General features: G+C 35.9%; 1 protein-coding gene across 1 annotated transcript in view; it reads left to right on the top strand.

Moving 5' to 3' along the window:
* The window catches only part of RP1 (RP1 axonemal microtubule associated), a 208,576-nt gene that overhangs the window by 176,800 nt on the left and 13,366 nt on the right, over nucleotides 1-18,410 (top strand). Inside the window, exons 50-55 of the mRNA XM_072328072.1 lie at nucleotides 10,260-10,467; nucleotides 12,826-12,885; nucleotides 13,202-13,380; nucleotides 13,913-14,135; nucleotides 17,797-17,951; nucleotides 18,085-18,160. Of these exons, the coding sequence (XP_072184173.1) occupies nucleotides 10,260-10,467; nucleotides 12,826-12,885; nucleotides 13,202-13,380; nucleotides 13,913-14,135; nucleotides 17,797-17,951; nucleotides 18,085-18,160 (901 nt within the window). The remainder of the gene's footprint in view (nucleotides 1-10,259; nucleotides 10,468-12,825; nucleotides 12,886-13,201; nucleotides 13,381-13,912; nucleotides 14,136-17,796; nucleotides 17,952-18,084; nucleotides 18,161-18,410) is intronic.

Genomic DNA, 18,410 nt, shown 5'->3' with positions numbered 1-18,410 from the left:
TATACCTATCTCTTCTTTCCTTATTTGACATTTCATATGAGCAGTATGTAAATGCAACATGGTATTATTTTTATAAGTAGATATTAGGATAGGAATATTTTATGGACTAAAAGAAATCACATGTAGATATTCAATAGAGAAAACGAAATTCTAAATCTAAAGGTCTAATTGAGAAAGAATAAATTGTTTCTGCAAGCAAGACTCCTGCCTTTGCAGCAACATTTTGTTCATGGCAGTTCTTGGAAATTTCCCAATGTTTTCTTCTTGTTATAAGTAATCTCCAAAAAGACTCTCAAGTGTAGAATGTCTCTTTCTGTACCAGCACAACCACATATTGTGCTGAGCACCCCTGCAGTCAGAGAATCTGGACTTGGTGCTTTGGGGGATTTTGGCATATATCAGACATGAAATTTGCATTCTGAATCTTAACAGTTGTTCTGACATTTTAAAATGTGCTTTTCTTTGCAATAATTTTCCCCCTGACTATACAGTAACAGCTAGTGAACTGGAACAGTATTTCTGTTAGAAATCACATCAAAATATGGTGTTAGTCTCATAGAATGTCAGCGCTTCTACAAACAACAGCTTAGCAATGCAGAAATGCATAGAAACATTTAAATATGCAGAGGACTTTGCAGAGAATTGGAGATATACTTATCTCATTTAGCAGGTCTTTTATTTACATGAGCTGAGTTACAAGACAGTAAAAATCTGCATTTGCTTTCTATATCTGAAAAGTTGCTTTGTATCTTAACAAAATGCACACTTCTGTAAAAACATTGAAGAACTGTTAGATAAAGTACTGTGCGTGAAATTTTTTGTTCACCAGGAAACTCCCTGTGTTTTACCCTTGGTCTGAAAGTGTAAGTCCATCACCGAGATGGCTGGGCTTCCAGTGATCTACTCAGGCAAACGAGTGTGAGGACGAATGCTTTGAGAGCTGTATTCTTTCAAATTGCTATGACACTGATGCCTTATTTGATGTTCTCCAAAAAAGTACAAGGACAGGCAAAGCAATCTTGGCACGTTTCTTCACACAGTTCAGGTTTCATGAATTCCTAATACTATTTATTCATACTTCATGAGTCAGCTCAATTCTGTTAAATATTACTGGCTACAAACACTTTCTTGAACCAAGTACGTTCAGTGCAGACATTTTAGATAAAATAAGTCCCAGTGTGAAATCATCGCAGTCTTACTGTATTTCCTCACTGCTTCTGGTACCCAGTGCTTTGCAGCTAATGAAATTCTTCACACTTCTTTTAGGTGGTCTTTGTTAAACTTGCTGTATACACTATCCTATGTCTGTAAGTTATCCATAAATTTCCTCTCTCAGATTGTGTTTTTTTCAGTTCAGTTCTATCAAAGAAGTAAACTATGTTGAATATTTTATGAATGATATTTAAGTATTTTAATATCTATGTGGAGAAAGTGACCAATATTAAGTATTCTGTGTTACTGAAACTGTAAAATCTCTATGAGCTTTTACTTCATTCTATTAGTTGTTGAAGAGATACATCCTTTATTCTGCCCTATATTTAGACATCAACTGCTCAGGTTGGTACCATGGTAACTGCAGCACATACAGAAATTGTCAGAGAGAGGTGACTGTTGGTGTTCCATTTCCATACTCACAGATTAAATATTGGCAATTTATAAGAATGACTTCAGGAAAAAAATTAGTGTAAAGGAATACACTGAAGAAGGTCATGAATGGGAGACAGAATACTGTAGCCGCTATGAAGAAGTTGAAATTGGTCTGAAGTGTCCACATCATGTCAAGAATACTACTATTGTAGAAATGTAGATAAACCGTTCCCTTATAGAAAACATACCTGACATGATGATTAAATAATTGCAAAATGCCATTAACCCAAATGTATTAATCATAGTGATAGACTCCTGGCCAAGATGTGGTAGTACAGAAGAGAACAGTAAAATGGTCTGCTCACAGAGAAGAAGTATTATTGAGATAGAAACTAGGAAAATAGAGAAAACCATCAGGCTAAAGGAAAGACTGGTGGAGACTGTCAAAAATAGTGAGGAGAAAAGCATAAACCATGCTCTAGAGGCCCATCACTGCCAGCTGGATGAAAGAAGAGATTGTCTTCTCTGTTCTATGTGGTCTCCCCTAAAGCATTGGCTTCAGGTTTGAGCACCACAGTATAAGAAGGACATAAAACTATTAGAGAATGTTCAAAGGAGGGCTGCAAAGATGTTGAAGGTCTTAGAGGGTAAGATGTATGAAGAGCAGCTGAAGTCCATTGGTTTGTTCAGCCCAGAGTAGAGGAGGCTGCTCATGGCATCTGTGGCTCCTCACAGGGAGCAGAGGGGCAGTGTGAGAACCTGAGGGAACAACATGGAGCTGTGTCACAGGAGGGGCAGGTAGAGGTAAGGACAGGGTCTGCACCAGAGGGCAGTGGGCATGGAGCAGGCTGCCAAGGGCAGTGGGCAGGGCCCTGGGCTGCTGGAGTTCAAGGAGCATTTGAGCAATGCATTCACACATAGTTTGAATTTTGGGTGGTTCTTTGAGAAGTTGGGAGTTGGACTCGATGCAATGAGTCTCTTTCAACTCAGAGTATTCTTAGTAACACAAAGCACTGGATTAGAGATGTGCAAATAACTGTTTTAAATACATATTTTCTTCTGCAGCAAGATAATATGTAAAGCTCTGGTTCCAAAAATTAAGAAGTGGAAAAATAATTTACCCTAAAATTAATTTCTTTGGGGGGCTGTTCTTTGTCTACATAGAGCTAAAAAATAAATTTAGATTTCTAAAAATGAAATACATATCACAATTTTTGCTGCTGATAATGTGCACGTTTACTCTAGCATGATGATTTGAGTTTCTTCTGGAAATGGAAGAATGCAGGAGCTTCCAGGAGGTGGTTACCTTCTTTATTTTTTGGGGGGGGATACATATCTTAAAAATTAAGTGAATTATCTTCAGATGGTGTCTGATATTTTCTGTAAATAACAGTGAAATTCACAAATTGGCTTACATAGACTTGTTTTTTAGCTCGACAAAATTAGGTTAATGAGTTCTATGCAACAGTATTTCATTGATATTTAGTGAAAAAGATAATTTTGAGATAAAATTCAGCTGACTATCAGCTTGTTTTAATCATAAATTTCAGAAGAGTTGCTGATAATAGAAGCCCTCATTTTTTCAGTAATCAGTTTATTTGGCCACTTTTCCTTATGGAACATGAACTAAATTTACTTTATTGAAAGGTTTAAAAACATACCCAAATCGGGTTTTCAGATTTAACAGCTTCTGGTGGTGAAGACCTTGTCTAGTTAAAAAGTTGTTTCAGGGCTTAGATATTCCTGGTTGCTTTTGTTTGTTTGTTTAAAAAAAAAAAAAAAAAATCACACTTTTTTGTCTAAATCACTTCATCTTTAACTTCTTAAACACTGGATTTTGTTGCATTTTTTGACTAAGATTGGACAGCCCTCTTGCAGCAAATTTCTTCCATCTTAGTTTTTAGGACAATAATCAAATCTCTATGCTTGTTTATGACAACTTAAATAGATTAGTCATTTAAATACTTAAGTCACTGAAAGGTAGGCTTTCCAGTGATTTAGTAACTCCCACTAAGCTTTTCATGGGACTCTAATTTAGCACCTTCCTTCTTCAAGTGTCATAATTAACAGTTGTTCTTACATCTTCTCTAAAATCTTGTTTTCCTACAGCAAGCTCATAGAAATGTTAAAGAGCAAAGGCTTATGAACTTGCCTCACTTCAAACTCTGCCTGAAAATGCTCTCCATTTACAGCTGCAGTTGCAGACTTACCTAATTAGACACACTGTTTTCCTTTTAACAGTGAGCCCACCCAGCTTGAGTCATCTGAATGTTAGATTACGCTGTCTTAATCAAAACATCATACAATCAAATGGGTTCATAAGGTTGAAGAAAATTATTTTAACTCTATTTTATTTACTTGTCAAACCAGAACTCAAACCTGAACTGATATTGAGTCCAAAAACCAGGCTGTTTAGATCCCAATGGATTTGCTTAGTGAACCTTTTAAATTCTGTCTGTGTGGTGGTGTTGGTTACTTTTATAAATTTCATTTGTGTGATGCAGTGTATGTTTACAAATCAAGATGTGGCTGATAACACTGCTCTCTGTTAAGTCATGCTGCATTTTATTAAGCGTGTTTTACCAGTAGTCTGAATGAAATGCCTTTTATAACTTAGTTGAACTGATAGATCTACTGATTATTGTACTGTTCTTATTCTTGCTATTCTATGCATATAGATACTGTTTCAAGGAGGTTTTATTTCAGATATAATAAGGAAATTGACATAAGGTCAGTTTTTGTATGGTTATTTTAACCTACATATTGATCCTTCTGTTTTCTATACCTCTATCTACTTGTTTATTTTTACTACACTTATTCTTTCATTTACTTTTAACTGATCTTTTTGAAGATGGATACATCATGATAACTGTGGGGTATCAGAAATCTCAGATTATGCATTCATTGTAATTTGAACATTTAATTTTTTTTTCACGTAAAGATTTTCAATAAATTTCCAGATGAGAATTTTGCATAAAAGAAAAAAATTGCTTGCAAAACTGTTTGAATTTATGAGTAAGTTCAGGCTTGACTTTTTGTATTTGTACAGAATGCAGACTGCAAGATGTCAAGGTCACAGTCAGATGTATTGTTTATTTTTTCTCAAAACTGACTACAGTCAATGCTTGCTAGTGCAACTGTCTACCCAATGTCTCCATCCCTTAAGTCTGTGGATACAGTGGTGTGCATTCAAAAATTTTTTTGGTTTAAACAGTGAATGCTATTAATAGTTTGGGCTTTTCTATTTGATTTATCTCTCTAAAATTTGTCTGGAGAAACGTGCTGATTTTTTGGTTATGTTGGCACAGCTAAACTGGTGATAATCTCCATTTAATAGGAGGTAGAATAAGCAAATGTTTGGGACAGAATAGTGCAGTTCTGTTCAGCATAGCTGGAAGTGACCTGAATCTGAAAAGGGATGTATCAGCAAAACACACGTTTTTCTTTTATTTTTTCCTTCCACAGGAATGTTCATATGCTTTTCAGATGCTCTTTCTGACTCAGATTCAGTGTTACTAGGGCTTTTATTTTGCCTCTCCATTCTAAAACTGTTGTGACTTCAATGGAATTTCTCCAGATTAACAAGGGAGATCAAAATAATCAGGCAGAATCAATAAGTTTTCTAAGCTTAATAGAAATGATTCTTTATCTAGACACTAAATTCTTTTCCAATAAAAACCTGTTAAAATGATAGTAACATTAACAGTATGGTAAATCACTTGTGCATAAAGGTTGATGAAATTAAGCATATGGTGTGTCTTGACTCGCCATTTTCAGTTCTGCTGGGAATATCATCATTAACCAACCATCAGCTCTCAATACTGAGTCTATAAAATGACTGGCATTTTTAAAGGTAAATATTGCATAGTACTGAAATGTTTCTTCTGTTTCAAGAGCTGTTGTAACTGCTATAGACTGATTTTTTGCTAGCCCTGACACTGAAGAGCAGTGAATAAAGCCAAACTGGATTACCAATTACAAGGAAATGTTCCGAATGTAGGTCCAGGGATGAAAAGAAACAAGCAAAGACAATCTGAAAGAAAGTTAAGAACAATTAAACTTTTAGTAGTTTGAAAGTGTTGATGGCATGATTTTTCTTTTTAATGAATTATTCAATGTTTAACTTCCTACCTGAAAAATATGAAAAGCATCAATTCAGGTTTTGCAAGAGGACTTCTCCTAGGTCACAAAAGATGTATGATGCAGGCTCTCACATTGTCTGTCTCAGCTTCTCAATATTGGGGAATGTCTTCTTCCAGGAAGTGTTAGTTAAGAACATAGAGTGAGCTATACATATACATATAAAAATAATTTTAAGATTATTCTGAGCAAATTCCATGTAAGACCATCTGAATCAGAAAATATTTATTATTAATATTTAACGTGACATTTCTCCATTCAAATGTAATTTGCTAGTAGTAACTAAAACAAGTCTTAACATTGTTTTCCATAAAGTGAATTTAAAAAGCTTTAATATCCTGTAGGATTATCTATCTTCGGTGCTTTCTCCTTCTCTCTTTTTGCAAAAGAATTAAGCCTCCAGTGACTTAAAAAGTCCTCGTTTGTAAATTAGGTACGAGAAGGTATTTTGTGACATCCAAGACGTGTTGGTGCTGTGCTATGCAAACTGTTGGTCTTGCATATTTCTTCTCATTTGTGAGTAATCCATGGTCTGAAATGAATCCAAAATATATTAAATAAATCATTAATAACAATTAAATTAGTTAAAATTATATTGAAAGCTCTCTACTTGCAGATAGTTTGTGAAAAGTGGATTAGATCTGACAACTGAATTCTCTTTGGCAAATCATTAATCTGGCTCTAGTGGTTATAGTTACTGCTTCTTTCTTTTTTCTTTTTGGCTCTTGAGTACCATAAAGCTCATTACCTTTATATGTGTACACTCCAAGACAAAACATAAACTTTTCTGTGAAATGCGTTTACCTCAGTTGTCATAATTCCCAGTACAATGAATATATTTTTTTCAATTTTTAATTTATGACATGGCTGAATTTTCTGCAGATGTTAGCATGGATTTCTGAGATTTTTATATACTCTAAAATGGACACATTTTATGTTGAAAAATGCTGAGGTAGTATGCCTATTGCAAAACTAACTTTGAAATTTTTATGCTTATTCAGCCTAAATATACCTCTTTTCCAAGGAAAACTGATGTTTCATACTTTAACAATGTGTAGAAACTTTTATCTGTGGATGGATTATCCAGGTTATGAGTAACCCAAAATATGTACTGCACCTGAGTTACTATCTGCTTTTGTATCAACACTAGGAAGAATGGTGCACAAATTCTCTAGCTGATGCTGTGTGAAGAAATTTCTAGTTTAATAGATTTTAGTAACTGTCAAACTTAGTGCAAATCAAAGCCAACTAGGCTACTTTTGGAGACAGCACAAGTTTAATAGTCTACCGAATCATCTGTGTATATTTCTTCATTCGTAAGCTTCTCTCCTTTCCAAAAGTGGTTCATTGACAGCAGATATTTTTTTGAAATGGTGATAGTAGTGTCATTAAATTAGTCATCCTTTGGAGAACTCTCTTGTTTTAAAAAAAACCTCTGTTTTAACAAGGATTATAATTTGGCAAGAACTTCTTCATCTGTTTCCAAAAGATGTAATTATTTTTTACTAATATAAGCATAACTGTTTTCAAGAAGAGATTAGTATTTTTTAAGATAAATTTTCAGGTTGTGGGAACTTCAAATGCTTTAGTAGCTGAGCCAAGAATCTGTATGCTTCTTTGTCAAGTTTATCTGTGTTTGTCACTAGTGTTCCATCTCTGTATATTTTAATACAGTTTAATAAGCGTAGTAAGCTTTAATATGCTTATACAAGCATAATGCTGTGTCTTTATCAGTACAGGTAAAGACAATAAAGATGTGATTGAGCTTTTATCACAACTAAAGAAAATTAAGAGTTCAGATTAGCAATGTTCATCAAATAAATCCAATAGGTATTAAAGTATAATTACGATATTGATGTTGAACTTTACTTTTTTTTGACCTAACTGAAAAATTTAAAGAGGAGCCTCTTTCCTTCCAGTCATGTACTACACCTATAATGTCAGTCATTACAGTGTATGGGCTTTGCTGTTGGAGTATAACCTTCTCCTGAAAACTTTAATTTCCTTCTTATGTATTTGCTAATCTAAAATCACCAAGTAGCTGAAAATCTCATCATAAGGCAGTATAGCAATTCATGCGTTTATCACTTTTTTTCCTTAAGATTATTGTTAGCTTACTGTTCACATTTTCCTCTTTCACACAACACAGCCTGATGGTTAGATGATGTACTGTAGTTGTTTTTGAATAACTGTTTTTCAAGATAGAAGAAGCTGCTGAGTAATTCAACAACAGGTTGGCAGGTTTTTTAAGGAGACTATTAAAGCAATTATTCCCAAACACACATATTCTTGCACACACACACACACATTTATATGCATAAATATACATATATATATACACGCACACATTTATATATATACATATAAATGAGGAAAATAGTTAAAGATATCTCACAAAAAATGGGTCAAAAGAAAAGAAAGACTGAAGTTTTTTTGTTGCTTGGAGATCCTTTTTTAAATGTGTGCAATGTGATCTGCAATTTTAACTTCAGTATTTTATCTCATGGTGGTCCCTTTCTTGGCAGCATTAGGCAAACTATTTCAAGCATTTTATCACCAAGAGTGGTGAACTCTCTACTTAATGTTAATGAGGCTGCACCTGGTGTACTGGGTCCAGTCCTCCCTGACTCTCCCCCACCCCTCCCTCCAGATACAAGAGATACATGGACATACTGGGAAATGTTCAGCGCAGGGCCACCAATATGATCAAGACACTGCATTGTCTCTCTTTTGGAGAGAAACTAAGAGGTCTGGGACTGTTCAGAATGGAAGAGAGAATGCCCACAGGGATTTCAACAATGCCTGAAAGAGTAGTGCAAAGAATATGGAGCCAGGCTTTTCTCAGTGGTGCCCCATGTCAGAAAAAGAACAGCTGCGGAGTTGAAACTACATGATCATTGCTGTCCTTTTTCAACCCAGGCTGTATGGGAGATTGGTAATCACAGCCTGAACCTCTGATTAATCAGCTGAGGCAAGTGTGGGGTCAGCTGTGGGAGCACAGATGAGAGTGATGTAGCTGTGCTCCCAGAAGGGGTGGAGCTTGACTCCACCTCCTCTGAGACCTCATTTAAGGGCTGACTCCCACTGAGGTAGCATCTCTTGGAGATTGCTCTCCAGTGAGGACCACCCCAGCTTCTTTGGCTAAGGCACCACCACTGGTGAGTTTCCCTTTGCTTATTACTTCTGTACATTTGTTACCATCTTTGCTACTATCTGTATATTAACAACCAATACACAGGCCATTCTATGATTCTGTGCTATGAGGGTGATAATGTCATGGGTTGCCCAGAGAGGCTGTAGAATCTCCTTTATGATATTCAGAAGCTGTTTGAATGTGCTTCTGAGCAATATGCTCTGCTTGAGTAAGAGGTTGGATCAGATAAACCCAGAGATCCCATCCAACTTCAACTGGTCTGTGCAGCTGTGATTAATTTGCAAGCTGGTATTCTCGGTGACACAAATCTTTCATCAGTTCTCTACCTGGAACACCTGACCAGGAAACACATATATGTAATTAAAAAGCAAGAGGCCTGCTTTTCTCTCTTGTTTCTCTGAGATCCTTTGAATAATGATTGTTACGACCTTGTCCTGGCTACGCAACTTCAGAGTGAATTAGGTTGCAAACACTTCTCATGATACACTTAACATTCCTATCATCCAATCACCTTGAGAAAGAGCTTTATATCTTTAAATAACACTACATATTCCATTGCAAGTAACATTAGATTCTATTAGTTATAAACCCTTACAGAAATGCATTGGTATTTTATGAATGTATAAAGAAAAACATTTGAAAGGCCTCTATGCCAAGAAATTAATCTCTTCTTTCTAGCTAAGCAAGTAGATATAAGACCCATAATCAGCCAAAATCATGCACTTTGAAAATATTTAATATATTACATCTTTCAGTTTTCTTTAGGGATCGTATTTGAGTGTTCTCGATACTTAAGAAAATGTTGTGGACTTTTTAATCTACAGAGAGCTTTAGAACTAATTTAAACTCTTAACTTTGTCTATCATTTTACTTAAGTTCAATTAATTTTGTTATAACTAATCTCAAAAATGTTAATTCAAATCTGGGGCCGAGTCTGCCATTCTTTCTGAAGAGAATAATATGCAATTTTTGAATTCTCCTCATTTCCTCCATTTCATTCCTCAAAAAAGTGCCCTGGGAAGCTGGTATATTTTGCTGAAAATAAGAAGTGTTTCTAATGGTGTCACTGTAAATTTTTAAATGTAAAATTTGATAATGAAAATCTCTCAGGAAGTGAGCATGAGTAATGGATCGATCCATCTGGGGAGGTGGAGGTGTTGTAGCAATAAATTGCAGTACCACAAATGGAGTCCTGCTTGATGCAGAAGCTTTGCATCTTTAAACTTGACATCTTTGGTTCTATTGGTATTTACTGAATTACTGAAGAAAATAATCCTGATTCTCCTCTCACCTTCGTATTTCAAAATACACTGTTAATTTAGTTTGGTGCTCTTTCAATAGTCATGGCTTTTTTTTTTTTTTTTTCTGAATTTTCCAGGTAGATGTTTTTCAATTGGAGGCAGTAGATATTGGGACTCTGCAAGATATAATGGTTGAGAAAGGGAAAGGCTCTGACTGGCTTCTGGAGAAGATTATTGTGAAAGAGTTGACAACTGCTGGGACAGAAACATTGTTTATGGCTCAAACGTGGCTAAAAGACAGACGTGATGGGAAAAGATCTGCCTCAGTAACTCTGAATGCCACAGGTTAATATGATCCTCAAACTATCCTTTGCTAAGAAATTCATTCCAAACTGCAGAATGCAGCTATGTGATTTGCTTCTACAAACAAGTTATGGTTTAAAATATTGCACAGTAGAGCACTGTCATTATATAGGAAACACTGTGTTTTTTTAAGTACTTTTTAATAACCACTATTTGCTGGAGGAGAATTTCTACATTGTTAACCCAGATTTACAGCAGAGTAAATGGCAATAAATTTGGCCTATTCTCTTTACAAAAGGCTGCCTTTCCAAGTTTTACTCCTACTTCACCACTTTCAAACACTTTTTTAAGCTTCAAATACTTTTGCCTGCCACTTGCTAGACGTAATAAAAGTGAGGTAAATAGCAGGGCAAACTGTGTATAAGCAATGGAGAAAAGGTCACAAAGAAGAATGCTTTACATTATCTGTGCTACAGTGTTAAGGTAGCTTTTGCCAGAAACAGAACATACTTTGGGCTGCTGTCAAGTAGGACCAGCCAGAGAAGATTGCCCAGAATGTGTCTAGACAACTGCTGAAAGTCTCCAAGGAGGAAGACAGTAATACTGCCATGGGCATCTGTTCCAGTGCTCAGTCAACTGAGCAGTAAAGAGTCTCCTAATGTTTAGATACAACCCCTTGTGTTCCCAATGTGTATATGTAACACATATTTAGTGTATATAAGATTATATAATATGGTTTTACTCAAAATTTATAACAAACAGAAAACAAAAAACCCATTTATTTATTTATTTATTTTGCTATTTCTACAAGAATAACATTGATTTGAGTCTAGTCTTATTGAACATCCTCATCAGTGACCTGGATGAAAGCATAACAAGCAAGCTGATGCTAGAAAGCTGGAAGGAGTTGTCAAAGCACCAGAAGGCTGTGTTGCCGTCCAGCAAGACCTGGATAGGCTGGAAAGCTGGGTGGAGAGGAACCTAATGAGGTTCAACAAGAGCAAGTTACAGAGTCCTACACCTGGTGAGGAATAACTACACATCAGTACAGGTTAGGGGCTGACCTGCTGGAAGGGAGTTATGCAGAGATGGGCCTGGGTGTCCTAGTGAACAACAGGTTGGCCATGAGCCAGCAGTTTACCCTCTTGGCCAAGAAGGTCTATGGTATCCTGGGCCAGCAGGTCAAGGAAGGTGATCCTTCCTGTCTACTCTGCCCTGGTGGATGCCCCGTCCTTGGAGGTGTTCAAGACCAGGTTGGACGGGGCTCTGGGCAACCTGATCTAGTAAAGGCGTATGTTTGGTGGCCCTGCTAGGCAGGGGGGTTGGAACTACATGATCCTTGAGGTCCCTTCCAACCCGGGTGATTCTGTGATTCTGGTGAGACCACATCTGGAGTACTGTGTCCTGTTCTGAGCTCCTCAGTTAAAGAAAGACAGGGGAGTACTGGAGAGAGTACAGCAGAGGGATATAGAGATGATTAGGGGACATCTGGAACATCTTTTTTATGAGGAAGGGCTGGGAGACCTGAGATTGCTTAGGCTGGAGCAGAAAAGACTGAGAGAGGATCTTCTTATCAATGGTCATAAATATCTAAATGGAGAGTGCCAAGTGGGTGAGGCCAGTCTCTTTTTGATGGTGCCCAGCAACAGGATAAGGAGAAACAGGAACAAACTGGAACACAGCCCCATACAAACATGCGGAAGAACTTCTTTACTGTGAGGGTGACAGAGCTCTGAAACAGGTTGCCCAGAGGTGTTGTGGAGTCTCATCTCTGGAGATATTCAAAAGTCTCCTGGACACTATCCTGTGCAACCTCAACCTCAAAAGGGAATCTGCTTTAGCACTAGATGTTCTCCAGTCATCCCTCCCAACCTCTGTGCTCCAGTAATTCTGTGATGTGGTAGAAGAAAGTTTTTAAGGTTTTTTGTTTGTATGTTTGTTTGTTTTATGTAATTGTATATAACAAATGGCAAACTCAAACCCAGTTGAAAGAAGACTTTCCATCCTTGGCTCAAACCTCTGTCTAATGTGTACAAGTAGCTTTGATCTCAAACCAACAGGAGAAATATCAACCCTGAAAAAAAGGACAGTACAAAGATTCCATTAGTTCTGATTTGTCTGCGGCATGAATTGTATAAATGTTTTAAAGTGAAAAACACTTGAATCTTCAGGTAACAACCACTTCTCAGTAAAGAGGTAACTCTAGAGTCATTTCATTAAGTAGGTGATATATAGATGCTACTTAGGTAGAAAATCACATTGTACACTTCCTATTAAATCTTTAATATAAATGATAAAACTTAGTTACCTCACTAGGCATGAATGCACACATTTATTATTACTTGGATACAGTTGTACAAAATTATTAATTTGGTCTTCGATCTTTTTTTTTTTAATTAGAAATTCAAGAGCGGAAGAGCACTTCTGCCTATCCTCAAGGAAAAGAGCAAATGAATTCAGGTACAGCTTCCAGAGTTGCATCCACTGTCTTATTCATCAGTTTTGAAATAATAATGGGAGAATACTTTCAAAAATCACAATATGGCATAACATTTAATGATAGTGATAGTATTGTCCTTTTCTAGTAGAGGAAAATACCAATATATTAGAGAGCTGATCTACAACAAAATGAAATGCTTATGTAATTTTAATATAATAATGTACCTTAAGATACATCTTATGAATTTTATTTCAGGTTTTTTGATTAATATATGAAATCAGGAATAGCTTTTAATCTTTATTTTCCCATTTTATTTTCTCTATTCTAATTGCTTAGAAGGCAGATGGAGGATTTATTTCACAAAGCATCAAGATGAAACAAAAAAAGACTTTGAAGAGTTGTCAGAAAATGTATCCAAGTTGGTTATGGTTTTTTATGGAAGCAACGGCAAGTCAAATCCGGTTTCCATGGAAAATAAAGTGGAACACCAAGCTAAGAACCAAATAGCATATGATGTAAAAAAATTATATAGACTTGCTTATATTTGCATTTTCTTTAGGTTTTCTTATGAAGAGAGATAACAACGTATATACTGTAAATATTGCAGATATTATTCTTTAAATATTCAAATATATGAATTTTTGAATTGCATCCCAGATTTCTTTTTCTTAATTTTTATATTTCAAGTTCATATTGATCAAATATATTTCTTTTTTCTGTCAACATAAAGTCATAGTTATTAATGCATCTCAATTTACATGACATTAAGTATTTACATTTAGAAATTAGTGCAGTATGTAATTTGAATTTGAAAGAACAATTACAGTGAATGCCCCTGGAGTACAAAGATGGTCTTACTGTAAGTGTCTACAGTCAGCCTGGTTCTGCTGCCTTTGAACCCATTGGCTTTTTGCATTAGGACTGATGCTAATGGGGCTACATCATTGCTGATCCCTTAGCAGAAACTTTCCCTCTTCCTTTGAATTAGTTATGCACGTATCTATGTATCTTCATTTGTAACTTATAGGGTTTTGTTTTACTTCCTAGATACATTTACCATCTGATTTGGGTATGGTTTATAAAGTCAGACTTGGACTCCAGAGTTTGGAAAGCAGCATATCACAGTTGTCTCTTCATCACTTTAAAATGCAGAACACATCAACCCTGGATACCTTTAGTCTCACTATAAATAAAACACTTCCTCTTTCTCTTAATGGAGACAGATGGATTGAATTCCCTGTAGAGTGGCCATTAAAAGAAGCACTTTCTGGTAGGTAAGAACATGCATAAAGGTAGTAGAGTGGTCCCGGAAGTTAACATGTCTTGATATTACAGTTTATCAAAACAGAAAATTTTATTGTCTTTATTTAATGATTCATAAAGTCTGGATAAGAGTTTAAAATGTGCTAAGAAAAATGCTATCAACTCAGCTTAATTCCCATGTATCATAAAGTGTGAAGTGCAATACTTACTTTCTTGTACAGAACTGTTATTAAAAGCTATATAGAATAATGTTAAGGTACATTTCTTTCTTGCAGCATCATAATATTTCTATTCTTCTGTGTTTAGCCTTCAGCTGTTCATATTACTGACATTAACAGCACGATTTTTAGGGCATTACTATTTTCATGTCTTCCTATTAAGTGATTTCTTCTGTTTGTATGTTCAAAACAATATTCTTGGTGAAAGAATTAAAAAAAAAATAAAAATAGAAAACCAGTTCAAAACGATATATAAACATAAGTTTTATCATTACTCTTAGGCACGCCACAGAGTTATGGCTGTTAAAACTAGCTCAACAATTGTCTTTCATGTTATTTTCACTTGAAGCAAAGATTTGCACAGTATAGATACAGAGTAAGGTGTAATAGTTTTTGCCTCCTATAAACAGGTTTGAAACAAAAATGCCCTTCAGATTAATACAAGCACAAGACTGCCTCTTGCAAAAGACAGATCACCCTCATGCAGATGTATTGAAGGTAGATGTACACTCACACTGAAACACAGGTAGTAAGATGCATTATGGAAGATAAATAGGCAGAGAGACTAGAACCCTAGTGACCTTGGTTCTTACTCTGGCTCCACCGCTGACTTCTTGGTTGAAAAAAAGTCACTTCCCTATTCTCTGTGGGTTGGTAAAAAAAACAAACAAAAATAAAACAAACAAACAAAACACACAGAGAAGGTATTATATTGTCTATGTGTTTAAGAAAAAGAGAAACAAATTAGAACTTAATTGTTGTTGCATGTGTTTCCTTCCACATATGGTTTAGAAGTCCTAATTGAGGGATTTGTAACCACGAGGAAGAAAAAAACTAGAACAATATGAAGCACATTCCCCCAGATCTTTGCCATTTTATGTCCAAGAGTCTTAAGCAGCTCCACAGAAGTTGGCCTGAATGGAGCTCAGAGTGATCTTTTAGAAACAAACCTACTTGAAATTTATGGTGCAAAACAGATCTACTTTTCTGCCAGATTTCTAAATCTAATTTATTTTCTCATTGGTTTTCTTTTTGTCAGCTGAAAGAAAAACAGTAATGCATTAATTGGAATGAAAAGCAGCTGATCATAATCACCTTAACTAAAAGCTTTGTGCTGTTTAATTTCAGATGCAGCTCAGTATACCCTCATTCTTATAGTGCCTTAGAATTTCATTTCTTGGTTGTTCTTTTTTTATTATTATTATTCTGTACTTGGGACTGTGATGAAGCGTATCCTAATGGCTAATTTTAAGCTATCAAAATGCAGCTGATAAAACACAGGGCAAATCCCTGAGAACTGGCTGTGTTTGGCTGCATTAATGGGAAGAGACCTCCAACCTCTGTATATACAAAATAGTGTCTCTGAAGCATCTGCCCCACTGAATGTAATTTCTTTTCAGAATTTGCCTTTAATTTTTCCTACTTCCAATCTATTGCATTCACTACAGCTATAAAAGCTCATCTACCCACTTATGTGATTGTTTGATCCCACAGCCTGAGCAAAGACACTTTTAAAGCATTTTAGCCCTGTACCCTTTCCTTCACTGGTTTCCTTCCATTGTCTGTCTTTGTAGTATTTATCTGTCAGTTCTATCGCTCTTTAATCTGGTCAGTCTGGTTCAATCAAACTTCAGTTGGCTGCAGACTGTCAAGGGCCCTCACCTGGGGCCTCCAGCACATGAGTATAGGACAATCATTTAGAGTCATGCCCGAGCTATGCTTGATGTACACTTGCTTTTCTTCCTGTCTCTGGCCCTGTATCCTGAATGAATTTAGGACTTATGTTATGGCCTTGTGTTCAGTTCTATCTCTGGTCTTTTCTCCATCCCCTTCTCCTGTTGTTCCCAATTGGACCATTAGGATGATTTCTGTATCTGTTTCATCCTTGGCCATGTTTCGAATTGTTAATGGCACTGCCTGCAGTGTACAGACATTCTAGGGCTGTTTCCTGGACACTAACAGCTCTGCTTAGCTGGGCTCACTCCCAGATCCAGTCTCATCCTCCCTCATGGAGCAGTCTCACTCATTTGTCCCTAACACTGACCCTCAAAGTGAGCCTCCTGAATATCATCCTAGCTTCATGTCTGAAGTTTGAGATCTGGGAGTTTGTATCAAAACAGAGATTAAGTATAATAAAAATAGATCACTTATAAAATCAAAGCTACAGCTGAAAATAACACTACTAAGATTTCTTTCTTCTTTGTTGTGACCTAGTGGTCGCACTGCATTGCATCCCTGACCAAGCATATTTTTTCTTCTCCTTGTTCTTCATCAAGTTTGAAACAGTACCATATCCCATTCAGTCATTGTATTTCATCTTTTCTCCAATATCTTTCCATGCCATGATTTATTGCTACTTAGGCAGCATCAATTTTTTATTTCCCTTTTAAACTTAGCTCTATCCTGGGCTTTTTGTAAGCTTTACCTTTACTGATAAAACTGTATACCTCTTTGGCACTTTAGATTTATTTCCATGCACTTGCTCAATTACAGTGTGCATGCATCAAGAGTTTGTTCTATCCGTATTAGTGATGTTGGGAATCAAGACAAGAGCTGATTCTTGTTCTATACTCAGTTTTTAGGTGGTCATTAGGTCTGAAAGCAGATAACAACATCCTACTATTTGCTGTGCCTGCTCTTTATCCTCTGAACTTCCAAAAGATGCAAATAGTCTGCAAATAGTCACTGTCTTTATCTACACTTTTAGCCATTTTTTGCAGAAACCTTCTGCAAGGCCAAGATTCATCTCCTTCTACCAAGGTGTCTGTAGGAATACAAAGGAGAAGATAAATACATGATTAAAAGATTCAGAATGCTCACATGATTTGATTCTGTGAATAGAATGCAAATGAATATAAACAGAAGCTCTGTGAATGTATTTACTTCTAACAGAGTTCAGATATTCTTGTCTTCAATTAGGTAAATGTTATAACCATTGCATAAATCATAAACTGCCCAAACTCATGAGTGCCAACTTCTGTCAAGTTAGATTTGTCTTCTAGGGCTCACTATGTAGTCAGAGGATGTGCTCCTATACAGTGAAGTTCAAAATAGGAACTTTGGTGTTGTGTACTACATGCAGGAAGCTTTTCTTCTCATCTCTTAGGTGATGAAATCTGAAGAACTTATCTCCCCAGCTAAGTCCCCAAAGTGATTTATAAGTATGGAACTCATTAAGAAATTATCTATTAGGCATTTGCCATTTAAAAGAAACAAGTAAATAACTGTGGTAGTTTACCCTTTGTCTCTCACTTAAAGACATTAGAACCACTAGTGTTCAAGACATTTAAAGGACAGTATTATGTAAATATGTGGGAAAAAAAATCAAATTTTATTATAATTGTCAAGTGTAATTTTTAATTTCACCTGAGTGCACATTGTCATGTTGTAAAATAGCTGGTCAAGGTTGTGGAATGGTATTAACATGACTCTTTCTGCTTGATATTGCAGTGGTTACATATCATCTAACAGTATTTTCTAGAAATATTTTGACTGACGGAAGAGTAGTGCACATGACTGCATGTATATATGGTACTCATGGTGACACAGGGGACAGATCCCTTCTCTGGTCATTGAAGAATGCCCAGCAGGGAGATAACAATGAGGTACTCTACTTTAAATTACTCTAAAATTTAACATTTAATCTGTCCTTGTACTTCCTAAACATTCTTTTCAGGTCTTCTTATACACCTAATACTATATGGTTTAAGATTGTAATGCTGAAAACTTTTATTTTAGTCATTTCTTGTTATCATGGATGCTGTTGAGCTGGGAGAAGTGGACAAAGTTGTTCTCATAATCAGCAGTGAGAAAGGTAACATTTTTTTCTTACTCTCTAAAGTTAGTTATGTGAATCACATAGCTTAACTCCTGTTAAAGGCAATGCAATCACTGCCAGAGTTGCCAGATTAATTTACTTCTGCTATGTTTTAAAAATAATAATATTTTATAATGAAAAATATTACATTTTGATGTTTTAAAATCCCTGGTTCTGAAACCTGTACCATTAATCATTAAGAAAGTAAATTATCCTTTTCATACAAGAAAGAAAAACAGAACATAAA

The sequence above is a fragment of the Excalfactoria chinensis genome, chromosome 2 (genome assembly GCF_039878825.1).
Source record: "Excalfactoria chinensis isolate bCotChi1 chromosome 2, bCotChi1.hap2, whole genome shotgun sequence".
In the NCBI taxonomy this organism is placed as follows: Eukaryota; Metazoa; Chordata; class Aves; order Galliformes; family Phasianidae; genus Excalfactoria; species Excalfactoria chinensis.
Note: the sequence above shows the minus strand (reverse complement) of the source record. Positions and strands in the feature narration are given on the sequence as shown.